This window comes from Tribolium madens, unplaced genomic scaffold (assembly GCF_015345945.1).
Source record: "Tribolium madens isolate multiple individuals breed KSU strain unplaced genomic scaffold, Tmad_KSU_1.1 Scaffold_97;HRSCAF=244;Tcas5.2_LG3a, whole genome shotgun sequence".
NCBI classification, from domain to species: Eukaryota; Metazoa; Arthropoda; class Insecta; order Coleoptera; family Tenebrionidae; genus Tribolium; species Tribolium madens.
Window position 1 is genome coordinate 7,304,691 of NW_025401069.1, and position 27,745 is coordinate 7,332,435.

Sequence of the window (27,745 nt, forward strand, 5' to 3'; positions counted from 1 at the left end):
TGTTACATTTTCAGAAATAGACAAACTTCTAACGCCCAGGTTAAATATAACTTTGTTTTCTTTACAATTAGATTTGTAGGTGCATTTCAAAGTAGATCATTTTATTTTTATTATAATTTATGACTAGATACTCGTTGAAAAGTCAAGCTTTAACTTTGCATATACATTTTGTTTCTTTTTTGGCTGTCAATACATTGTTATTGGCTAAACAATACAACAATGGACCAACTAACAATATCCTTATATTTTCTGCCTGTTCAAAGAACCGCAGCATTGGGTGTCTTAAGCGTTTGTCACTTGTTCGATTACTAACTGTACTATTATTATAATAATGCTGCTAAAGCTGATTTCTTAAATCTAAAAGCACTAGTGTTGTAAATATTTTACAATTTGGTAGAGGATGTTATTTACCTTTTACAGAAGCATTTGTTTGCACAATCATATTTTAAAGTCACAGTTTAGACCTTATTGGCTAATGACTTCTGACTGACTACTGCCCAGTTGCCAAATATTTACCAAATTTAAAGTACACATTTACGTCCTCAACTAGTTGAGGTGCCATCGATTATACAGCTATATCATTAGCTAAATTGCTATGTGTATTGCAATTTATACTGACAATATATTATCTAAATATTTAAGCATTATTTTCTTATATCTTATAGCAGAAAATGGCTTTGCAATTTTGGTAAAGATTGTGTCAAACAAGCGTGGCTTAGACTGAAGCAACTTTAAAGACCCAATTTACTATCTTTTCTATTTCCGACGAACTTATTTCCGGTGCAATTTGGTGCGTTGAATCGTCACCGTTATAAGAAATTGTTGCGTGAGCATTGATACAATAAAAGTAGACAGTGACGAAACATCGATGTGTAACACTTAAAAATGCGCTTGTAAGTTTTTTTTTTTCTAGAATTTGCTAACTGGTTTTCGTAAATTTGATAAAATTGGACAAGATTAGCCAACAACAGTTACCGAGTGATTTGCATTTGGATTTTTTGGTAGAGCGGTCATGTGTGGCATGAGTCCGATTTAACGTTTTCGTGACTAATATCTCAATTTTGTTTCAGATTTCAAATTCGGTACGTCATGCCGTCAGCTCGGCTCACCCTCCGCGAGGAGGACGTGGTTCGACTGGCCCTTGAATTCTTGCACAATCGCGAACTGCATATTTCCCAGTTGAGTCTTGAGCGAGAAACAGGCGTAATAAACGGCAATTACTCGGATGACGTTCTTTTCTTACGACAACTGATCCTCGATGGACAATGGGATGACGTATTGGAATTTATTCAACCGTTGGAGGCACTGCAGGCATTTAATATGCGCAAATTTAGCTATACGATTCTCAAGCACAAATACATAGAACTGTTATGTATCAAATCGGAGGCTAACGTACAAGGAAATAGCGTCGACAACGCGGTGGAAGAGGTCGTTAAGGTCCTTAACGATTTGGAAAAGTTTGCACCTTCCAARGAGGACTACTCGAATTTGTGTTTACTTCTGACTCTACCGCGGCTCACCGATCATTTGCAATACAAAGACTGGAATCCAAGTAACGCTCGAGTGCAGTGTTTTCGAGAGGTCTATCCTCTAGTAGCCGAATTTTTACCCGGAGACAGAAAATCAACAGATGCCAACGCCAATAACAGCGCAAAAAACGACAGACTGATCCAATTAATTATCAAAGGCATTCTGTACGAATCTTGTGTGAATTACTGTCAAGCCAAAGCGACAGGAACGACCGAATCTCAGTCCCACGAGATGAATTTTTCGAGATTGCTTGACGGCAGTGTAGGTTTCAGTGACTCAGATCTTAGTTTGTTGTCTTGGTTGCAAAGCGTTCCCTCGGAGACGTTCTCCGTACCTTTCGAACAACGAACCCTTAACGTGGATGTGGAGCGTTTAGAAAGACCTTCTTTGGAGACTTCATGGACTGAGCACATGCTCGTAACTCCAATTAAGCCAAAGACGTTCCCCCACTCGGCGATGCCATTTACTCGTCCGCGATCAGCGGCCGATATCATGACCCGTTCTCTTATGCCGGTGTTAGACGGGTTGCCTTATGGTTTCGCCGGCGGTGGCAGCGCCGGACAGAACGGCAACCCACGTCTCATGGCGCTGAGCACGGGCGATATCAACACCAATGGACCCATGTCGAGGAGTAGTTTCGCTAGTTTTCACCTGACGGGAATCAAAAATAACAAATTGATGAACACATCGGTGGACAGGCTGTTTGAAAATGAGGGAGAGGTCTTTTTGAGTAACAGTTACGCGGAGTTTCAGCAGCTTCCGTCGATTCAAGAGCAGACGAGTACGCCGAAATTGAGTACACCGACTGGGAATCAAACGAAGTCTAAAAGTCCAGAGAGGAAGGTGTCGAACGCTTCGACTCCGGAACATAAGGGGAGGGAGTCGCCGGCGTCCGTTGGGACGGCGAGGTCTTCGAGGAGGGATTCTTTGAATGAGAAACCGGTCGCTCCTGTAGATAATGTACCTACAGGCTCGGTTGAACCCACTTTAGATAGGAGTTACAATGGGGATCTTTTTAGAGAATTTCAGAAGCAGAAACAGAAGTTTCAGGAAACGCTAGCGCATAAGGAACGAGAAAGGGAAGAGTTGTTGCGGCAGATGAATCATGAAAATAAATTGATAGATGATTGGTGAGTATGTTTTGAGTGGGAGAATAGAGTGTATGAAGGCAATTAAAAAATAATCGTTATTATTAATGGGTTATTTAAAAAAAAATGTACATCAAACACAAATCAAACAAATTTAAGCAGGAGATAAAATATTCAATTTTAAGATAACAGTTTCCTAGTTATGATGTTACCTTTCAATAAAGAAATTTATATACCTCTTACATTCTACTTCGCTAAAAATAAATACACTAAAAACCACAGGTGCTATTATTTTTAAGTGCACTTACGGATATGGACAGTGTTTTTTGTTGAATTTGTAAATGTACAGTTGACTAAACTTTGTAACAAGAAATATTTCACTAGTATCAGCTCTGCTTTGAACGTTTTTGGATTTGCTACTTACAGAAAAAAAAATTGTACAATTACAATTTTTTCATGGAAATTTTGGAGAACTAATAAATTCTCATTAAAAATGTTTGGCATATTTTCTACCAATGTTACAGCAATTAGCACATAGTTATTACTAGTATTGGTTTATATCCTGTGGCGATAAAATTTCCATTTTGCTATACTGAAATTCTTTTTTATATCGTTTTGCTAATCGAATGTATGTACAAATATGGGGATTATTTATTTTGTGTAATAACAAAAAAAACGGAAAGTCGTAAAATACAAACTAGCAAATATCAAGGTATACAGGAATCGACTCAAGCTACATTTTCGAGAACATAATACCCCATATAATGATGGTGCAACGATAAATCTTATTCTATTTGAATTATTCATGAAGTGTCGCACTGTATACTTAGTACCCAAACACTTTTAAGTTAAACATTTGGAACTAAATATTTTTTTACATAAGGAGATACTAGTATTTATTTACATAAATTTTACATAAGTAATTTATATTTATATGAGGTGCTAGATAAAGATAGGTTCCATGTGCAAAAATTTAGAAAACATGAAACTGAAATAAATATATATTTTTTTATATGTGAGAAAATTTTCTGTTTAATGATGCACAGGTAAGATGACTAATGAAAATTTTCCGCAAGTGTCTCAAGGCCTACAACATTTTAAAAAAATGTAAAATTACAATAAACAATACAAGTGTATATTAAGTAGAAGATACAATAAATATTATTTACAATTAAGAATAAGCTCTAATTTGAATGATTAATTGTGTGCATGTTCTTTTCTGATTAGGAAATAAAGTATATGACAGTATTAATTGTATGTAATTTAAAGTTATTTGTTATACAATGTGTCACAGCGTCTATTTCCAAACATTTTTGGACAGGACAAGACAATCATGCATTTTAAGTGCTATTTAAAATTTATAATAGGTATAATAACATAATTTTTCATTTCATGATAAAAAGATTGTGACATAATTTTTCTGCGCAAATAATATTTTTTAATTTATTTATTTAAATAATGCTTATTCTATTCTTATTCTCGTACCACATCGCGTCAACTTTGCAAAAAAGTTCTTACTCATAATTATTATTATAAAATGACTGCACATGACAATTACGATTATTAAATTTGGTAAATTCTTACGTCGCCGCAATTAGTCATCTCTATTTATGTTCTTTGTGGTCTTCCTAGAAAGTAAAGAGACAATGGAAATACCATATATGGCTAGATTTCGATCTTAATCAAGATTGAGAAAGAATTGCAATAAATACCATCCGTAAAAGTAAATAAATAAGCGTTCTCTGTGCAAATCTTACTGCAAGCGATACATTTGGGTGGTTTAAGATTTATTGGTAGTAGATGTAACTTTAATATGTTTACACTTTTGTGGAATTTGCGTGGAAAATGCTAATTATTCACCTTAATCTGATGGTTGAATGATAAATTAGCTGCATTGCTATGCTATACGTCGTAGTTGTTTGCTTTGATTTGCGCCGATAAAACAATACCCACGGCGTACAATTGCCATTTAAAATCAATGTTGGGTGAATTAATAACACCAAGATTTTCTCTTATTTTTCTTTAGGGGAACATCCTATGTTATTACCTTTACACAACGAACAAAGTTCATGAAGATGACGTGGAGTACTCTAATTATGATGTCTATAACGTAACGAGTACATATTTTTAATGCTAATTATGCAAATAAATAACTCAGTACGCTTAGTTTGCGCTCAGATTTGTAGGAGTATGCGTTCATACTGTTCTTGTATAAGTACTTTGTTTATTTGTTTAATTGGTTATTACAATAGTGCCTTGAAAAATTTGCTATCTTACCATCTCGGCCAAGTCTACCATTTCAGTTATTACTGAAAAAATTGTGTGTTAGATCACAGTTCTCGAATTAACAACCATAATAATTCCAATTACAAGCCAATAAAATTAATTAAGTTCTAACACTCCGATATATTTTTAATTGTCGTTGATTAGTGAAAAAATTGGGATCATCTCAGTGATACGTGCACATCATTACAACCATGGAATGCAAAACTTCCGATGTTTAAATTACGCAGTGCTTACACCACTTGTGACTTTTTACCACATGTTCAGAGTCTTGTGCAGTGAGTGGTAGTTCAGCATGTATTACCATAATTACTTACATCCTCCCGTTTTGGCAAAATATAGGGAACATGGAAGAAGGAAAGTCGTTTCCTATATTGATAAATCTGAATGTAGTTTACATAATAAACAATCAAGCAGGTGAGATAGGCATTCACCTATTGTTGAACAAATCTATTTGCGGTCAAAAAATGTTAAACGGAGTGTAATATCTTAAACAAGCAAAAACAAGGTTTCTAAAATTACTACTATGATTGGGTCAAGCAGACAATGTTATTTTGGTTACATATTGATAAACAGTTTGAATTTTTGATACCGTCATGTCTAATAATAAGTACGTGGAAGAAATTGTCAATTTGTGTGATTGTTTTCATCAATTATTTTTGTATTGCATGTTAAATGTGCAATGCTGCTATCAGTGTTTTACGACGGTAGTTTAATGGAGTTAAACTATCTATCACTCCATCAGTTGCGGTTTTTGAAATTATCTAATATAAGTTTTTCCTTTTTTGCAGTAAACAGAGTGCAAATAAACCGGTAAATGGCACATCTGGTCTGAATCGCGGTACTCCATCTCCGAAACCCAATCTAAATGGAAATGGCGATGTTTACAGGTAACACGTTTTCAAATTTATTGTTTATTAACGCGTTTGCATTTTATTCTTATCTCTTCATTTCCAGACACATACTATGAAATATTTACTCATGTGTTTTCTAGGGGGCCTGCAAAAGCAGATGGAAGGGACCCAAAGGGACTGCAGGAAGGACTTTATGATGCCGTTAAGGTAGGGTTGCATACTGTATTACAAATCAAAAGCCATAATGAGAAAAACCATAGAATTTTGAACCTACATATTACACATTGGTGATTACGTGAATTTTGTTTTTGTGTGATGAGCATCGTATTATAAAGTGCAATGTGGTAATAACAGCATTCTGTTTTTTTACCTTTATTTTGAGTAATTACTTATAGGTTTGTATATAATTGAAGTTGAAAAGAAAAAATAGCTTCTACTTTTTGGCATTCGCATTGTCGTTAATTATTCCTATTAAAAATTGAAACTCCAAAGGATGTCGGTCATTTTTCACTAACTGTTTACACAATTATCTACATAACATTAAGTTTGTCTTCAGTCTTAACATTAATTTATTAGTATTAGTTTAACACTCTGTATTCGAGGCGGCAAGTGATATTTACAACAAATTATCTTTTTGCTTTAGGTGTGATTTCCATTCACTTCAGCAGGGGAATCTAAAATCGTGATTGTGTCGAGGCGCACAACAAATTATATGCATGGACTGTTTTTTGTCGCTTAAATGTCACAATAAATAACTAAATATTATCTTTGCCTTGGAACACAGTATGTCACACAAATGGCATTGATACTATTTCTAAGAAAGTTAAAAATTAATTACATTCGTTCAGTAATTAGTAGGTTTAATAGTCATAACTATAAACACACCTACGCTTCTTCTAAAGTCAGTATCAGTTTCGTATTTTTTATTTGTCGTTCCGTCATGGCACTGATTAATGGTGATTTTATAATCAGATTGTAAAAAAAATGTATTTGTCAAAATATAATAAAAATTGATTATCTTCTCTCACTTGTCAGTTTGAAACAATTTTACAGTCATTGTTATTTGATGGAAAGATGAAGACAGGTAGTTTTTGTAAATGTTTGTTTGTCAATGTACTTTTCTATTAAAACTTATAATCAAATACGTAAATATTTGTTTTCTAACAAGAGACAGTTATGTTTGTTTTTTATCGTGTCTTCCAAGGTAAAATGTTAAGATGTTTGAATTATATGTAATTCTTCCAAATTTGGCAAAGAGTCATTATTACATATTATTATATTTACTATACATGGACTATAGCATTGACCTATAAATAATTGATATAATTGTTGGCCTCTGATTTTCTCCGTATCATTGTGTCGAAATAACGGACTGTCCCATATTTAATGTATTTTTCTTGATACTTGATTGTTATTTGATCACATCCGTACTGTTTCCATACTCCTAATTTCAACGATAACAGCCTAGGTCGTTAAAATTCAACGCATGTTGCTATACAAAAGACAAACTTGGAAAGCTACTTGGTACAGTGTTTGACATAAATTATGATTTTGAATAACTTTGCTAAAAAATTTTAAGCGCATTTAATTTTTTGATTCTACAGTGTTGGATGCTATGCGTTGTCAAACTGAAATTTTATCAAAATATTATTAAAATTCAATACTGAAAAATGTAGGTAGGTAAAAAATATTAATTAAAGTCCTTTGTTTTAATATTTTTTTATTTAATGTTAAAAATCAATGATCTGTTGTATCATTTTATGGTGTGTGGAAGGTTTTATGGTTAAAGAAGGTTGAAATTATGTAAAAGGTAATACGAGTCAAATTGTTGTGTGAAACAGATTGAAACCCTAATAGCCAGTACGGCATTTACATATCTATTTTCAAAATATGCAGTATATTTAATGTAAAAAATTATTTATTAACAAAGCACTTATCATCCAATTATTATTAATGAGTACAAAAATAATTTTAACGTTTTGACGAAACGTATTGCGTATTAGGTTTTTATTAACGACGTATCTATTTCTAATTTTAAATGAAAGCACCACACCTAACAACCCCGCAAATAATTAATATGTAAACTACCTATCTCTAATAATTAAAACACATTTATTATTATTTACAACAGCTTATATAGCTGAACAAATTACTTTTGAAATTGTAGTGTAATTTTATTTATGTTATTATTAATCACGAGTGCTTTAAATAACAATTATTGTTTAACATTGCACTGGTAAATGTTTTGGTAAAGATTATGATGAATTCCATAAATTTCAGATGTACTGAAATGGTTTTAGTAAAATTTTCGTTTAGGAAGAAACAAATTTCCAAACCTCTGTAACACGATGATGTTACAAATTATTATTAATGAGTATTTCTAAATGATTATCGGCAGAATTGTTCTAGTAAAACATAGAAAAAAAAACAATTAATTATCGATACAGCACACAAACACTATGGCAGATTAATTCATTTCTTTTTTTCAGCTTAGTGAGTAGGTAGGTTGAGTTTATTCCAACGTAAAATTAATAGTTTGTATTTAATAGACTTGCAATACATTCGAAAAATCTTTATCTTTGTTTTAAAAGCAATTTTATTATTAATCATTAATAACCATGCTCCGAGTTTGTTAATTTTGGAATTGAAAGTAAACTTTTTCTTGTTTTTAATTATGAAATGAAGAATTTCTTAAAACACATTTTTTTAATATAACACCACCAATTAATCATTATTAACCACGCTCCGAGTTTGTTAATTTTGGAATTAAAAGTAAACTTTTTCTTGTTTTTAATTATGAAATGAAGAATTTCTTAAAACACATTTTTTTAATATAACTTCACCAGTTATGTTATCTTAAAAACTTAGGACATTTGTAATTAAAGAATTAATCTTTTTGAGGATTGACTATGTAATGACAACTTTTTTTATCATTATCTAAAAAATTTTATTTTAACTTTAATTTGAAAGTACAATTGAGTCTTTTTTTCATTATCTGGAATGAGCAGAAATAAGTTAATTTATTTTGAAAATAACAATGATATTTCATATTTTATGTCGGGTCCAACATGCTAAATAGCATATTTTTTAACAATTTTTTTATTTATGCGGTGGGAGTGATGTAGATTTCGCTCACGTTCCAAATTTGCAATGAAATCTTGACTTTTTTGAAAGCTCTCCTTGACTTTGCTTTCGCAAGTTTGTTTGTAAACAAAGTTAAGTATGGAAGTTTACCTTTTTTTTGAGCGTTTTTCTTTTGGAGATTCTGTGGGTTGTAGTTCAAAGATTTGTTGTCATAATAATATTGCGCATTTGGCCTCCACCGTGACAGTACCTCCGCGACCGTTCAGCGCCAATGTTGGAATGTGGCCGCAGTCATGGGAACCTGCTGACACACTCGCATCTTAGTGATCATAGTGTTGTGTGAAATTCCAACGTGAGTGTTTTAAAAGTGAGTAACTTTGTGAATGAACAGTAATTCAAAATTAACCCAAAACCAAAAGTTGCAATTTTGTGGGTTAAACGAAAGTGTTTTTGGATGTTGGAGATTTAACTGTTTTGCGAGATTTGCTCTGTGGAAATGGGCACTGCTATCAACCACGCAGCTGCTATTAAAAGGCTCGAGGCCCTTTTCAATGAGGTTAAGCTCGAGCAAAAAGCAACACCAGAAGTGCACGTCGAAGTTGAGTCGAAAATAAGTACAAAATGTGATGTGCATGGAAAAAATGGACGGCGAGGCTCGCTGGGAAATGTTTTGCATATTACAAATAGAAGAGATTCTTTGGGAAATGTTGTCAGTCAAAAGAAGGATTCGAACCAGTTCTATGCGGGGCATTTTGGAAACGGTGTAGGTCCAAGGAGAGAATCAATGCCGGCTCTTAATAGCTATGGCACTTACTATAGGTGAGGAAAAGAGATACTAGCTGTGTCAAAGTTAAGTGTCGTGAACCATTTTTCCGGAACTATTTCTCATTGTTCAGGCACTACACTAATTACTCATAGTAACATTTCAGCGCAGATAATTTGTATGTGTGAGAAGTGTGTCGTCCATCTACATGAAATAAACAACTTCTTATACATGCTTTACTAATAGACATCATTAAATCTGGAATGAAATCTTTTTAATTACTATCAAAGAAGATTATTTCTGCAATAATTTGCATTCTAATAATTTCATAACTTAATAAGGACAAATATTTTGAGAAGATTGTAACGGTTCTAATCGTGGCGTGAATCATTCCAAAGATTTTTTCTCCTAACCACTGAACTAGAAAATAGTTTTACTTTGCATAAAGAGGCAAAAATTTTACTGTTTAAAACTACCACAGGCGCCGTGACTCTCTTGCTCTTCCCAATGGTCCGCCAAAAAAGGACATGGAGCATCCAAGTCAATTTGCTTCGACTTTACGAAAAGACCCTTTAGGATCATCGATGGGATCTTTACGTAAGGATAACGGTCGTTGGGGCTCTCGCAGAGATTCCCTGGGAGGATCAATGTCCTCACTTAAATCAAATTTCTTACAAGTACCGAATCAGATACGAAGGAATTCGAAAAATTATTCGACCGATTCTCTGGATGGACGCCGAAATTCCTGGGATCCGAATCGTAGAGGAAGTTCCGGAAGTTCTTGTTGGGAAGAGCCGATTTGGCAAAGCAGAAAGGTATAAAGAGATAAAGTAATGTTATTTACATAAACGGTTGCCTTATTTGGCTACATAAATGTTTATGTTTTTTTTAAATTGGTTTGGAGGAAGGTGTTGACAGAAGAAAAAACAGATACATAACATGTTTTATTTATTTTGCGTGTTTACAAATTGAAATGTGTCAATAATAATGATGCATCATAAAAGCTTCCACTTGGTGTTTGATTACCAAATGAATAACTTATGCCAGACATTATTGTCTCAATTCGCAACCCACAGGTATCCAAATGAGTGTTGGTTGTTACCGGGAGCGTTTTAATTCGCTAGAAGTACAGATTCTTTTAAGTTTTTCTTTTTACTGAAATTAATCTTTATTACTACTACTAGAATTTGAGCCATTAAATAAAGTATAAAGAAACATTAAAAATGTTTTACGCATAACAATGAATAATTTTAAACTTGCGTGGAGTCAACAACATTGCGTAATATTTTTTTCTTAATCGCAGAAAAAATTGTATCGGTTTGCGTTCATCTGAAAACAGTTTGCATTCCAGCCTCTAATTGAAATCTCCGTTACCTAAATTGGTGGCATTGGATATGTATCGTGTTCGGTCGGTTCGGTCTACCAAAAAGAGTTGTTAGGTGGAAATAGCTTTAAGACGATGATATAACATGACAGATAACTTGTATTTTCAAAAGATTCGATGCGCAATTTGATTTATATGGTATTTTACAAGACATGATGACGCATGGTTGCTTTAAGTAAGTCGAGGCGCCCCACGCATGTTTGCATTGATCTTGCCTAATTCGGTGAGGTCGTTTACTTACAAGGCTTTTATGTGATTTTATTACATTTAATGGTTAGGAATAATTTGCGATGGAAAATATCAAAATTGCCATAAAAGACGTTTTATGTTATGTCACAAAAATTTGAACTTTTTAATTTGGTATGTTCATTTAGTTAAATAATGTTATTCAATATTGTAATTTTTTGGTACCAAAGGTTTCAAGGCAAATTTTACATAGGATCTGAAAGAATTCTGTATCAATAATTGTAACTTCGTGTACCATATAATAGTTTAATTTTTTTTACAAGTGTTAAAATTTTTGTCATGCAACGAAAGAACATTTTTTTATGTATTTAACTTATAATAAATGGTGAGAAAGTAAGGCTTATAAAAACTTCTACGATGGTAATAGAGATGTTGATCATTATCAATAATGAATTAATGTTTTAAAGTGAAATAAATAATAGAAATGTATTTATGTAAATGGATGCAGATAGTCTAAAGCAATAAAATCAATTATTCTTTTTAAAATAGTTGTTAAAAAAACTTTCAGGATGCCTAATGTTTGAAAAATCTTAATTTTTGCACACTTAGTCCAATTGTTTCACTTTCAAAATTCAGTAGTTTTTGTTTTCTGTATATCTTTTATAAAAGTGGTTCAGTGGTTGTCTAGCAAAGTGTGTTTCACACTTTTTTTAATGTCGGTAATGTTGTTAACTAATGCATCTAAAGTTTATCAAATTAAAAATAATATTTTAGTCTCGTCGTTCTTTTTGGAAAAATATTTGCGAAAATTGAATATTTTTTACTTCGCGTTAAAGCTACTTGTTCAACAATTTTTTTGGGTTATTATTACCCATAATAAATAAAAATAAAGGCCAACATTCATAGCCGTTGTTTAAAAATCACTTGATGCAAAGTCTGTATCTTTAGATTTTGATATCTTTGTAAGAAAAGGTCGTAGATTTTTTTAACAAATTTTACTTCTGGTGAGAAATACAATGTTCTGAATTCGGAACGCCTTAATTTTGAGATAGTCTGAATAATTGATAAAATAAATTTTTGTTGTAAAAAAATTTGGTAAAATCTATGCGGCGAGGTATTGTTAATTTTTAGTTAAATAATTGTTTATAATTTAAATTAATTAATTAGTTAAATGAATAACTTACGAAATAGAGTGAATAAAGAAAACAGGCAAATTACGAGTAGTACGGTAGATGACTACCATTACATCTGTATTATATAGTTGCCTAACTATTGAAGCAAGAGTAAGTAAACTTGAAACCATTTTGTACTGTCGCAAATTGGAAATAAAGAATTTGATTAAATATGTGTGATTAGACTTGACAAGATTGAACACAGTAAAATTAACAATTTTTAAATTACTTAGTACAGATTCGAGTAGAAAAACACTACTACAAAAATTCATTTTCTATTCTTTTTATAATCAACATTATTATTTTATTAAGTTGTCGTTATGTAAAGCTTTTTTTTAAAGTCGCTGAATTAACTATAAAATAAAATATTCTATGAACATACACAAAGTTTTATCTCGTACCACTAATTGGGTGATGGAACATAATACATAAAATAATTTGCATTATCTTCTAAAATAGTCAATGAAGGTTGTTAAATACAATCATTTTCGAGCATTATAATTTTTACAACTACTAACTGACTGCTTATGTCAGTCACCACTTGCATTATTCATAATATCTTATTTAACTAAAACGTTTAGATAAATCTAAAACTTTCATTTAATCTCTGAGGTGACATTTTCATAAACTGATCAGTAAAATCGTAAATTAAGCCACTTTTATTTCAAATGCGCTATAAATTTATTGTTAAGTGAAAGGTGAGGGTCTCCTCTATTATTGCTTCATTGGTATTTTGTAATCGCATTACAATTCCTCAACTTTGCACACTAAACTTTTTCCAACATTCATGTTTTAAATCTAATGAAACAATACATCTCGTTGCGTAACATTTTTAATCCTCCAAATTGTCAAAAAGCATTTCTTGTTTATTGAATCAGCTGCGAATTTTCAATACTCAATTTAACACTTTCCAGAAAAAAGAACAATTCCAAGTATTGGTTTTTAAATCAGGAGTAGAAAGTATATCTAATCATTCGTTCGTATCATTGGCGGAATTGTTAAGGAACTGAAACCGCAACTAATAATTCAACTCACAGTAATTTTCGAAAGTAATTTTTTATTTGTTTATTGCTCGCATTTATATCTTAGACATTTACGTTTAGTTGTCCGGCATATGTCTAGATAATTGGTGCTTTTCTAATTCCGTCTCACGTACTTCTGTTAAGAAGATGAAAAGTTTGTGACACTTTCCTTTTTCTCACGATTCACTCCAACAGTACCAATTTTAAATAGACTATTATGGATGATCAAATTTCTCGTGGCGAACGCGAGAAAAAAGTTGTTGATGTACCTCCCGATGCGGAACTCATGTGTGAAATTCTTCACAGCGAAACGCAACCTACTGAAGATTCGCCGTCCGAAGAAAAACCCGCAGAGGAAGAAGAGAAAACAGAGGAAGATGCGGTACGACAATTTTAACACTACATGCTTGAATGTGCTTTTAAATTTGGATGGAAAGTTGTGTAACTGGCTAGAATACTTTTTTAAATTACTATTCAGACACTAACCTGATTTTATAGCCATTTTTAATTACTGAGTCATACGTGCATGCAATTTAAAGGCTGAAATTTTAAGAACATGGTTCGTTAACATGAACTATTTTTTGGAAAAATGAAATTCTATTTCACAATAACTTTTTGCAATCTTACATCAAAATTCAAAATTTCTTGTCTTAAATATTTGTATTGAAAATACTAGAATAAAGAAAAATTATGTCGAGAACCTGTGTGTGTACTACCTATGTATGTAGATTTAAAGGAAATTAATTATGAAATTAATTAACAATCATATAAGAGTAATGATTTTTCCTCAAACAATAAAATCTTATAAGAATTTGAAACAAGTTTTTTTATTTTACTTTTTATTATGTACTACAAGGAATTGTTTTTCTAAACGCGCCGAATGCATTGTAGGAAAATGGAAGGAATTTTTGTACATTCTTAAAAATAATTAGAAATCTCTGGGAAATTGTCTCTTCGTAAAGGTTTGCAGTTTATTTGCACAAAAGAAATCAGAAACAATTAAAAACAATTAGTAATTGCAACGTAAAATTTATTAAAAAAAAATTTGTAGGGTTTTGTTAGCAATTTCTTGTACAGATTGTTTTTGCGTGTAGCAAAAAATAAATAAAGTATAAATCATCACAGTTCTATTTGCAGAGGAAAATAAAAAATAATTGAAAGTGAAGTTCCATTGTTCTAGATGTCATGTGGCTGTAGTTAACTGTAGTTAACCGCAAAATAATCCTCAACAATACGATAATAAAGTTAAAGTTCCACTTGTTTCTTTTCTATTGGCATAATTGAGCGTCAGAAGTAAAATTAGATATCAGAAGTAGAATGCATCCATTAAAAACTAATTTAGCTCGTCGCGTCAAAGCAGAACCTTTCGAAAAATCCGCTTGTTTTGGAAACAACAAGAGAAACACCGCGTTTGGAGGGGCTGTTGAAGTAGGTTGAATTAAACCGCTGGCTTACGCGTTTGAAGAAGTGCGCGCAGATGATACCCGCCGATGGTCAGTTTCGAGTGGTGTGCTAGAAATGCAGTGTCTGTGTATTACAATTATGTGAAATGGGTGATTTGATGTTGAAGCAAAAGCAGCCGCGAGTGCCCCATTGGCAAGGCATTGACGTGTTGTCAAGGCAGCCCTGGCCTTCGGCGCAAAGAATAAATACCCAGAAATCGCCTTTTAACTTCCGGCCACCGGAACCTCCGGCCTGGAAGGAGCCAAATCCGTACTCGTACCAGGCGCCTCTTTACAATTACCAAAATCCCAAAAGAGACCATTATTTCTTATCGCCGTACTACCGTAATGCTATGCCGCCGCCTCCTAACCCCAATCGGCTACTCATGATCGATCCGAGAAGACGTTTCTTTAAGCAGAATGAAGATTCGTGTTATTGTCGATCGAGATCGATGGAGGATGTTAGGGCGGATGTTGTTACTCCGGATTTTCAAAACGATGTCAACGGCAATAGAGTGCCTATTCCTATGAAGAAGGATTTTACCAAATATGCTAACAGAAGGTCCATGGATAATCTTTTGGTGGATACAAATTTTTCACCACCCAGAAAACGATCGGGAAGACTACAGGTTATAAGTTTCTCTTTTTCGTGGTGATTTTCTATAGAAAATCAATTTGTTGGTGCTTATTGAATAAACGTTCCAAAAATTATTTATCTGGATACTTCATGCTCCAGTTAAGATTCATTAAACATGTTAACACACTTTGCTAATTCTAAAGGCAGTGAGGCCAAACATACTCGACTCTGTTGTTTTATGATTTTTGAAAAATACTGAGTAAAAAGTTGATAACTTTCAATTAAGTAGTAGTTGTAATTAAGTAGTAGGTTGTTTTAGGTTAGGAGAATAAACATTATTGACTATGATAGCTACCGGTATTTACACAACAGTTGCTACTCGCTGTTGATGTTTAAAAATTAATATGGGACTAAATAATTATTCATTAAGTACATTATATCTATTGGTAGACGTACTGTAAAACCAATAAATTTAATTATCATTGCTTTATTATATTACAATTGGTGTAATAAAAAAATCTGTTTTTCTTTTTTTATTAATAGGTAACTGTTAATTATTTTGTGTGGCTCAAAATGCTGATTATATTGTACTATGGCAATAGAGAAATAAAAATTGTTTATGGCTAAGTAAAAATTCAATTATTTTATTACATTATTTATAATTTTGTTAGGAGAAAAATATAGACTAAATTGTATAATCGTACGTTTCTTTAAAAACGCGATAAATATTTATGATGAAAAATACTTTCATTTTTTCTTACTTTGTTATCTATTATTAAGATTTATCTAATTTCTCACGTTGATTCTCACTCTCTCTAATAAATATTTTAGTTAACAAATGACTTAATGAAAGGGAAATCGTACATTAAGTCAGCGTCATTAGACGAACACAAAATCTTTATAATAATAGTTAGGAAGTCTGCAAAATATTTATAAATAAAAAATGTAATTTCATAATTAATAAATGAAATTAAAATCACTGAAATACGAATTTGTTAGCGGATTATTAACCTTTTACCTACCAGCATTAAATTTATAACTTTTGGAGTGTCGATTTCTCTGGGAAAAAAACCTGTTTAACTGTTTTATGAAACGGACTATACGCAAAGTGGTAATTTGCATGAAAATGTAACAAACTAAAATAAAACAAAATGTTGAATTTATATGTGAGTAGAAATAACGGAAAAGCAGCGACTAGTTTAATTTTATATTTCCGCTAATTAAGGTTTTCACTGACATATTAAATTTTGCACATGTAAACTTATTGATTATTTATTGTTTAAAGTATTTTTTTAATAAAATATGAAACTATTTTACAAGTAAAGTTCTTCGTAAAATAACGACAAAGAATTCTAGTTTTTGTATCGGTCTATTTTTTCTGTATTTCTGTAATTCTGTATCGATATCATAATTAATATTCGTAAACTGATTCTCAAACTTGTTTTTTATTAAAGTAGGCAATATATTTAATTGAACTGCTTTTTATGCCGTTGTACCGATTCTCCGATGTCGCATTAATATTTCTTTTCTCTCCATTATAAACCAAATCAAATCATATTGATCTTATTAATCGATTGTTTCTTGCACGAACGATTTAACTGATATTTCTCGGGCGAGAGAAAGCTTAATGGGCTAGATGAAACTTTGAAATACGGTAAATACCGATTTCCAATTTTTCCTTTCTATATCTTGCTTTGTGACCGGTTGTCTTTTAATAATGATAGATGCTTTTTGGAACATATGACTGGAATAATTATTGTGTATTTGTTTTTTCACAAATTATTTATTTGAATGACTATCCTTTCTATACGAATGCTTTAATATTACTAGTGAAACGGCCTTTGCTTACGCACGGAGCAAAAAAATAAAGTTATATTTTACATGTTGCAAGCACGGGTCTTGTAACATTATGTGAAACATATTGTGTATAATAGTTAGATATTATTCAGAATTGTAGTTTTCTATCAATTAAAAAACAGATGTGTTATTAGAGTGCATATTAGAGAATGGAAGTTTAATATGTATGTTATGCTGTTAATATTAATAAAAAAAGAAACATCTTATTTTATTCATTAGACCTACATACTTACAACCTATTTTACAATAAAAATAGATTAAAAACTTTTTTCTGAAATATGAAAATATTAGAACAAAATTATATCTTCCACTTTAATCATTTTATATAAATTAGCATATTATAATCATGTTGTCATCTCGTAAACGAGAATATATAGGTGAGCAATTTGACTCATATTTTCACAGTTTGAGTAAATAATTATCAGACGTAATCACCAATACTTATTGGATAATTATCTACCTGTTACATTGAACAAGGATTTTGTAACAGTTTCCTTTACAGTAAAACATTTAATTAAGTTATATCACGTTGAAGAACTTCGTATAAGACGATAATAATCAATTTGATTTTTCAATTACAGCCTGTTCCGAGGAACTCATCAGAGCAAGATAATAGCGACAGTAATGGTGCTAGACCCAGATTTGTTGCTGTAACATCTCTGGAAGATGTTCAAGCTGTCAGATGTGCAGAATTTCATCCTGGTGGTCAATTGTATGCTGTCGGTTCCAATTCGAAAACTTTACGAATATGTGCTTACCCCAAACTCAGTGACCTCAGGTAATTTTTTCCTATTAAGGATTTTGTGCAATAGGGAATGTTTTATAGTCGAGTGGTTATTTAATTAATTTATCCGATGTTACGTAAATTTAATTTCTTCTAGCACTTGATAATACTCTGTAATTGTTAAATTGTTTTCTTTTATTTGAAACGACGTTCTTTCGAAATGCGGAATAAGCTGGTGAAAAATTAGTGACTGATTTATTTGGTTTTGCAATTGACAATTGTTGCATACGAGAGCGAAAAAGTAGCATTCGTATGGCGTATTAGGTGGAGTAAAGTAAATTTATTATTACATTGCTCTAAATATAGAATGATTCTTTATTACTAGATGAAGGATTTATATTAATTAGTACTATTTACGAGTACTAGTTTAATTAAAATGTACTATAAAACATTCAAATGAATACAAAAAGACTAAATATGTCAACTTTATTTGCCTCAGTTAGTACTTTGTTATTGTTATAAAACTGCATAATTAAAAACTTGTTACGATAACTTTAAAAATATGTACTAATATGATGTACATTAATTATTATTTTTGTTGATCTAATCTTTTTGTAGCCAAAAGTTTTACAACTGTATTGAACTGTATAGAAGTATTATTAGTATTAGTATTGAAGACCATTTGATTTTAATGAAATTTGGTTTTCTTAGCGACCAATGAAAGGCGATCATATTTAAACTAAAAATTTTATAAATTTTTGATGTTTTGGAAAATTTGATTATAAGTTTGAGGGAAAGTCATGATGACAATGATTTTGGCATTAACTCTGAAGATTCAAATTAAATTTTATTTTCTATTTGTTTTTAATTTTGTTTGTTTTACATATTAAATATTAAATTGTGGTTGGTTATTTTATGTTGATGGGGCAGATCAAATGTTATAAGTTATAACGGTGCTTCTATAGTCTAAAATATAAATAACTAAAAATAGTTGTTTTTAATTCTGACATACTAAGATCAAAAACATTGACGCCTTTTAGATCAAAGCATGTTTTGTGCTATTAATAGTATTTAAAGGAATCTGAAATATCATATTTACTCACTATTAAATCGAATAGGTTAAAAATTAATATCAGAAGTCATTATAAAAAGTTCGAAGAAGAAATTTGTTTACTTTCTTGGAGTTATATATAACGGCATTTTTAAATACATAATGTATGGGCACTAGGGGTAAAATATTTTTTATTTAATCGATATAATAATGTAGACTTATTCACTTATGTGATGTTAGCATCACATTTTTCAGATATCAGTGCTTACCGAACACAGGACATTAGATTTACTTTACATTTTGTGATAAATTATTTAAAATTAAGTTATTGAAACTTATCTAAATATGCTATACTTTTATTGTATAAAATTGGTTTTTTGTTTTTTTTATTGATATTATTTCACTTTTTGAATGGTATTTTTTTTTCGAAAACTTTATGTATTGTACCTAATATTTAATATTTTGGTGTTGTCATTTCGAGTTTCCATTAAAAAAAAATGTCGATGACGTCATTACTCATAAACCAAAGTGTGTAAAATTTTAAATCAAGTTGAGAATTGTGAATTTTTTAAATAAGATTATTTCATAATTTTTACCGCTCACTGTATATTTTTTATTTTATGTAATTTTTTTTGAAGTATGGGAGTTAGCATGAAGATGATGCTATATAATAAAAGATAGTAAAAAGTTTCGAATGATTAAGAAAAAATAATACAACTATTTTGAAAAACACTACTTTATTTCAACAACAGAATTTGGAAAGTGGTGTAGATTTCTGAATTAAAACGAATAAAATCTTTATCATGCTAACTCGCCGAAACACGTGTCGGCGTTATACTAAAAATGCTTTTATTTTGCTTAGATTATGATCTAAAAAAAATGTGAACGTTGAATACTTTCGATAAATCACTTGATAAATAACTTGATTTATTAAATATTAAATTGACCATTTGCTGATATTTTTTTTGCTTTAGGTACAATCTTCTCTCTGATTATGCTCATAAGCATTTATAATAACAGTGACTCTACTACTCTAGATATTTGAAACTTAGTTTCATTCATAAGAAATACTTAGTGGTAGACAAGTTTTCTTCTAAAATCTGATGAATTGTGGTTTACTTACATTTTACAGAAGTATTATCATAATAAATTTTACCGTTGCTACTAGATAATTAAGAATAATCATGAACCGTTATAAAATTATGGAAATTGTTATACACATGTAAACTGTAATCAACCACCTACGTAATACCGATTTTAAAATACATCGTTTTATGTAATTGAGATTTTAATGGTATAATCAAACCAGTTGTATTAATAGTTGCAGTGATAATATAAATTTTCATTCTTTGATAACTTTTTACATGAACAAATTATTTGTTACGTAAAATAAATAATCATGGAAATATTTTTTGTCTACTGCAGGGAAGACCACCAGACATATCAGCCGATGGTACTTTTTAAAAGAACAAAACACCACAAGGGCTCAATCTATTGTCTGGCATGGTCACCAATGGGTGACCTAATGGCCACTGGATCGAACGACAAAACCGTCAAACTTATGCGATTCAACGTAGACACCTCGAATTTGGAAGGCGAAGAAATCGAATTATCGATGCACGACGGCACGATACGCGATCTGTGCTTCTTAGAGGACACCTCGAATAAGTCAAGCCTTTTGATCAGTGGAGGGGCGGGAGACTGCAAAATTTACGTAACTGATTGCGCTACGGGAACCCCTTTTCAAGCCCTCAGCGGACATACTGGACACATTTTATCCCTCTACACCTGGGGAGGCGCGATGTTTGTTAGCGGATCACACGATAAGACCATACGATTTTGGGATTTGCGAACGAGGGGTTGTGTGAATATGGTGACACCATGTACTGTCCCTGGGTCAAGGCAAGGGTCACCTGTGGCGAGTCTTTGCGTTGATCCTTCGGGGAGGTTGCTGGTGTCGGGCCACGAAGATAGTTCTTGCGTTTTGTATGATATTAGAGGCGGGAGGAGCGTGCAGTGTTTCAAGCCGCATTCCGCAGATGTCAGGTCGATCAGATTTTCACCCTCGGCTTACTATCTACTGTCTGCGGGATACGATAACAAGCTGGTACTTACAGATTTGCAAGGTTGGTATTGCTGTTATTGGTTTATTTTAAATGATAATTTGTTTTTGTGAGTGTAGGTGACCTTACATTGCCTCTTCCAAGTGTGGTAGTTGCACAACATCAAGACAAAGTAATCTCCGGTCGTTGGCACCCATCTGAATTTTCATTTTTGTCGACTTCTGCGGATAAGACTGCGACGCTTTGGGCGTTGCCGCCAATGTAGATTTTTTAAAATGTTTTATAAGTCTGAATTAACCAATACTCATTATTTATGGCTGCACACTACTTTAATTAATATTAAAGTTGAAACAAATTGTAACATCTGATTATTTTTTTGTATTGTACGTCTTTTTTTGTCTAACATCCATTTCTAGCTACTATTGTAGAACTTGTTGTATAAATCATATTAAAGACACTAGAAGTAGATGTTAGTCAAGAAAGGTGTAATTCTATTGGCGATAACGAAAGTAACAGAATTTTTCTTAAATATTAAGAATTTATAATTGAGAATAAAACAAGTTTTCAGTTTTATTTTATTGACTGACATAATTTATATGTAGACACAGTTTGTTATTAATTTTATGTAACGTGTCACGTTGAGTTTGTAAAAACTTGTTAAGTTTAACTGGATGCTAATGCGGTTGCTAATCTTTCAGTGTAGTGTTAACTTCTTCAGTTCTAGTGACTTTAGAGTGCACAATTTTTGGCTATAAGTGTGCTCAGCATGTGCTTTCTAAGTCCAGTTTGCATTGTTGTGTTTAGTTATGAATTGAAGTTTAACAATGAAGTAATGTACATACTAACTTTTAAAGCTTTGTATAAAATTATTGTAAAACGCAGTATTTATGTTATATCATGTAATATTTAAAAACAAAATAAAAATAATATTGTTTTTTATTACATAATTAGGTGTATATCTTTTATGTGACTTGTTAATTTCACATTAATAATAAATTTTTAATGATTAATACTTAATATTCAATCTTCGAATTATCCTCTTCAATATCAGGAAAATTTACTTAAGTATTCATTAAAATATAATTTACTGCGAATGGAAAGTTTCTCCTATCAGTGGAAGCTTCTAAAAAATACCAACAGGTGACTCAATTGTGGTTAGACCCTCACTTTAAAACTTTATACAGTTTTCTATCATGTGTGGTAAGTTTAGTGTGACACGTAACAGATGACGCATCGGAAAAAACGAGGAAAACACATTCTTTTGAAAGTTGTGTATATTATATGCATGTTTGTACACAATACAATCTAAAGGTTGCTATTCTGTGCTGTCACGATTAAAACCACGTTCGTGAATGTATAGTAACAGTTTTTTGAACTTATTTTGATAAACGGTTTCTGTATATTTTGTTGTGTGTTTAGTGATACTAAAACCTCTAATAATAATAGTGATAAAAGTTAGGTTATCGTGGTGTGCTGTGCTTTTATTTATTGCAAACAATTGAATGAAACTAAACATTGTTTTGCCAAACTGACAGTCAAATAATTTTACTATCGAATATAGACAAATATTTTTATGATAGCTTTCAAAGAATTGATTAAAGGTGAGATTTAAATACTATTTTATCATTGAATATTAATCAATCAATGAAAAGTTATTTTATTGATTTTACATGCCTATAGGATATTTATAGAACACAAGAATAATCATATGGTATTACATATTCTCTTCTAATAATATAGTATAGTTGGAGTTAGCTCTACTTTTGTTTTTGTTTATAAACGAAATAGTTAAGGGAATTTTTTTTTTCTATGTTCTAAACGCAAGAGACCTTTTTTGTGAAAAACTATGGATCTTAATATTTTGTTGTTGAAAGTGGCAAAAAACTACGGCCAAAATAGTTAGGGTACTTTTATCTTAAGCCCCTTCAGTTTAGGATTCAAATTTTCGACATTTTATCTTTGAATTCATTTAGGTGTGTAAAAGCTATCAGCTGTACTAAATTTTGTAATTTTATCTAAAATGGATTCTGAAATATTGGAAAAATGCCATTGAAAGATGCACCTCTTTCAGGGTGTGTAGGTCCGTTACATACTATTTTTCGATACATGTTCATAGGAAAGTTTTGTCTTAAAATTGAATATTCTATCACCTGTTTAAATTGTTTTAATTTGTAACAATAAAAACGGAACACCCTGTATTTATTACATTTACAATTAATTCAAAATCATCGTAAAGATTTTTAAGTACGTAGTTCATTTATCTGAGGGATGAAATAATTGTCTCTTTTAGTCTCTTACAAATAAATTACATACTTCCATCTCATAGTTTGTGGGAAACGAAAGTAATTTTCTATGTTTAAATAACATTTTAGATTTCTTTATCCTGTAATACCACATTATCTCTATTACGTTTCCGTTCTGTATCCACATTACATTATTTCTTGTACTATGTTCAGCTTTGGGCCAGTTGCTGCTTCAGCTTTAAACAGTTAAAAGACTTTTTTCAAATAATTGATACACTTATTGTAGGATTTAATAAATCCGAGATGTATGTATGTACACCGGTATAACCAGATATGTGCAAATATTAATAACTTTTTTAGTTTTTTTTTAAATCATTATTTTAAAATCACTACCAGGTATGTAAATGATAAATGACAAAATACCATCAAAATAAATAGGGTATTAGTTTTATTTCTTTATTATACAGATCTTAATATCTGAGTTTATAATGATGATTGAGTATTTATCAAAATTTCTTTTAATTTTGTAGCACCACGCACTGTAGATATACAAATACGAAGTGATCCAGAAAGACGGAGTCTGTTGGCAACAGATTTGAAAGTATTCTTGTTAATAATTTGAAACACTGCAGCCGGATACGGTTTTGCTTGACAAATACATGACGTATGTACAACCCCACAGGATTGCCAACATATTCAGTCATTGTGGATCACTTTGTACAAATATTAATTATGAAAATGATAGACAGAAGGTGAAAGACATTTGACATTTTTTCCGGACATTTGTGTAGGTACCTTTTTTGTAGACCCTCTTCAATCTCCCTTTGGTATAGAACTTTTTGTTGCATAAACTTGTGACATCTTTACTTAAATATTTATAAAATTCGCCACAACATTTTATTACGCTGAAAAACTTTATTAAAATACTGAGAATATTCTGCATACTAATCACTATTATCATGTCGTGTTTTTTAATTAGATAGAAAAAGCCTCTTTCTTTGAAGCTCAATGCTATTTTATTTTATAAATACTATTTAGGAGAAATTATCATATCTAATAATCACTTCGTAATGCTATTTTCTTCTGAAATGAATGTAAATGTAACATGTAATCACATCTACCTACTTTGAATTATTGCATCTGACACTAACAAATACCTACCCAATATAACAGTGGTATTAATTATACTATATGTCAGTGTACCGTACCTTTTGCCGTGGGCAAACCTATGAAATGCAAGCTCAAGGAGAACATCATTGTCTCAAAGTGATGAAGAAAATTCAGGTTAGGTTAGGTCAAACACCTCAAATGTTACGTGTGTTGTAATGGCAAAGTTGCGTAATTACGTCAGACTTTGCCGATGGGGCCAAACTAAAAATCAAAATATCAAGTTTTTATTATCTAAATAAAAACTTCTTGTTGGCCATCTTCTACTTCTTGTTAGATCTTCTTGGTATGGGAATGATGAACACAAACACAACCAAACTTATATTTTAAACACCAATTCATGTATCAATACGTTCTCTATTAAAGTTTAATTTTTTTAACGTTTTTATTAGCAATTGCCACGTTGTTGATATACTTGATAATATAGTTATCCACACTAGTGTGTGAAAGTGAACATTTTTTATTTCAGTTGCCACAATTTACTTAGTTCTTCTTTCAATACAATCCGTAAACGCTTGATAGGGTTGCTCAAAGCTTTTGATTTATTTTCGCTCATTTTCATACGTGGGTGTAATGAAAATAAATTGCTAATTTCATGCAGGAAAAATGCAAAAGTAGGATTACCACATTGTCCGTTCATATTGATTTAGTACATGCTGATTTACGAATGTCAATTTTATTGATCATAACTGTATTATTAATGATTTTAGCCTAATATTTAACACAAGAATATTAATTTTATATCATAAAACTTCAACTGGAATCAGTTAAAATCGTAAATATTATTGCTGGCATATATTAATACCATATTATTATATAAGTAGAGATAACAGATAAGTCTGTTAATTAATAATACCTGATGTTCTCGTAGAACAGCTTTTTATTTAAAATTATTATAATTTTTACATTAATAAATTGAGTACTACTCGTATTTCAATGTGATGTATTCCGCTAATTTCGCTGCTTTATCGACAGTAATTAATTCGGTATTTTTGTAAACAAATTTCATACGTATCATTATTCATTATACACTGAATAACGTTAATTTTAAAACAATTTAGTTTTATCTTTTAATTCATTAATTTATAATATAACACAATTAATCGAAAACAACACACCGTGAAAGTTGATTTCGAAGGTTTTTTTATTGCTTTGTTGTTGATAGCAGAGCAATAAATCCCTAATAATTTTATTGGTACGTTAATTCGCTCAAATAAACACAAGACAACTATAGCTCATGTCTGCTGAGTAATTTTTTTCCATTATACGAATTGTTGCAGTTAGTTTTTGACCAGTTTCCAATATTCATTTTTCTCTCGTGAAGACATTACGCAGGTAATACCTGTTAAAAAGTAAATCTGAACGCGTACTGACCAGTTTAGTTTACCTTCACCGGTGTAAGCGACACGTGCTTTTACTAATACCGGAGTAGGTTTTATTCAGCTGACATTTCTTCACATGTTTTCCCGGTGTTTAATTAAATAAAGAGCTTTCTAGAAAGACTTTTACGTGTTTAGTATGTATTGATCGATGAAACATCGAACACCTACAAATTGGTAAGTTTTATATAAACACCTTGTTGCTGCACCCGGTCGAATTTTTATACAATTTTCTTTGAATATTACACCATCTGTGAAATGTTATAACTTTGATCATTTGTAGAAAGAAATGTTTTTCTACCTTGGCTTAAAATTAGACATTGTGTTTGGAATGCATCGATCATAAAAGCTTGTCAAGCAGAAGGAATGTTTACGATCAATATCATTGCTTGTCATGTGTTTTTTAATTAGAATTAAGGCAGTAATGGGTAATAAGGCTTTCTATGTAATCAAACTCTGCTAATATAAAATAAAGACAAACATGCCACGCAATATAAAAATGTTGTAGCTGTTAACATATACTTAAATACGAAAATGATTTATTAGGACAAAATTAAGGAAAGTAATTACTACCTGTCACTAACAAACAATAACAATTACCGTTTGATCAAATGTTTTAATTGTACTCTTCGACAAGGTAAATATGAAGTTACTTTTGTAAACAAATGTTTTATTTATTCACTCATTCAATTCAATTTGTAACTTAACACTTTGCTTAAGTTTTCAATTCTCAAATAATTATTGTTACTGTTATTTTTTTTATTAATTAATACATCAATGTGCCGAACCTCATTGTAGTTGGGTACACCGCCAATGATTTGTTATTTGCCGTCCATATTTGATTTTAATTAAACTATTTAGTTTTGGCAGAAATTTCAACAGTGTTCCACATGCTGGAACCTAATAATATACCTCGAAATTAATAGATAACACGTGTCGCTTTCGCAATTGATAGCAATAATAGTTTTGTTGAAATCTATAATTAACAATTTTTTTATAAAGACTTGCGAAAATGGGTGGCACTTTTTACCAGTAAATTATGAAGATAGTATAGCTACTACGCAGACGTCGTCTCATTTTTATTTTAATTGTTAGCCCTTTATTTTAATTTAAGTACAACAGTCGACCAGTTTTCAATTCAAGTTTTAGAGCTCTGAAAGTAGGCGCGCGATCAGTGACAACGTATAACATGGTTAGTCACATGTATTTTTTGTTAATTTCAGTTTTCTGTTGTGCCTAATTGTGCATGTGGATTTAATAATAAGTCCAGTCACAATTTTCTCAGTTATTTCAGGCCTGGTTGTGGTGAAACATACGACTGTGAATAAGTGAATAATTAACAGTAATGTAAATTTCCTGTCTGGTCCTAGGGGTTTTAGTAATCCGCAAACATTAAAAATTATTTTTAATAAAAGCTGGTAATTTTTATGACAAAACATTTATTGGTAAGAGCTTTTCGCACATAAAAATGTGAGTTTATGGTAAAAAAAAACTAAAAGACGAAACTCGTTGTTATAACTTTGACACGTGTTTTGTCAACGAAGTGTGATTTCATTCTTATGATGCCAACTTTGTTGGGGAAACGTGTGTCGAAGTTTTAAATAAACAGCCTTAGAGTGTCTGGGGGTTTTAAATTTATAAATACATATAGTCATGGAATTTTTCAGGTAAAAGTTCAGATTGCTAAAGGCCTAAAAATGAACTCACGTTTGTAGATAAAATTTATATTTATCAGGAATGTTAAACGTACTATAAATAATTATTTATAATTGTTGAAAATCACGATTTCTTTGTACTTGTCCTAAGCGCACTATTTTGATTGTCAACGTTTATCATGATTGATTACGTCTGTTCGCTACATTTTGTTTAATAGATA

The 27,745-nt window shown here is 31.2% G+C and overlaps 2 protein-coding genes across 12 annotated transcripts in view; both read left to right on the forward strand.

Moving 5' to 3' along the window:
• Positions 1-22,097, forward strand: part of LOC123015242 (WD repeat-containing protein 47) — a 30,060-nt gene extending 7,963 nt beyond the window's left edge. For 3 of the 9 annotated variants that reach the window (XM_044414867.1, XM_044414866.1, XM_044414868.1), the window contains exons 2-7: positions 1,071-2,660; positions 5,693-5,791; positions 5,896-5,962; positions 17,824-18,020; positions 20,443-21,143; positions 21,200-22,097. In XM_044414867.1, coding sequence (XP_044270802.1) covers positions 1,090-2,660; positions 5,693-5,791; positions 5,896-5,962; positions 17,824-18,020; positions 20,443-21,143; positions 21,200-21,345 — 2,781 coding nt within the window. In that variant the 5' untranslated portion in view covers positions 1,071-1,089 and the 3' untranslated portion in view covers positions 21,346-22,097. Of the gene's footprint in view, positions 1-1,070; positions 2,661-4,832; positions 5,319-5,692; positions 5,792-5,895; positions 5,963-9,074; positions 9,659-10,083; positions 10,418-13,438; positions 13,749-14,823; positions 15,438-17,823; positions 18,021-20,442; positions 21,144-21,199 lie in introns of those variants that run through there. The other 6 variants (XM_044414872.1, XM_044414870.1, XM_044414869.1 and 3 more) reach the window with 6 other exon arrangements.
• A 261-nt stretch (positions 22,098-22,358) lies between these two features.
• LOC123015296 (band 3 anion transport protein) overlaps positions 22,359-27,745 on the forward strand; it is a 51,016-nt gene continuing 45,629 nt past the window's right edge. Inside the window, exon 1 of one of the 3 annotated variants that reach the window (XM_044414963.1) lies at positions 22,359-22,681. The gene's annotated coding sequence lies outside the window, so the exon portion shown is untranslated. Of the gene's footprint in view, positions 22,682-25,898; positions 26,047-27,001; positions 27,062-27,745 lie in introns of those variants that run through there. The other 2 variants (XM_044414964.1, XM_044414965.1) reach the window with 2 other exon arrangements.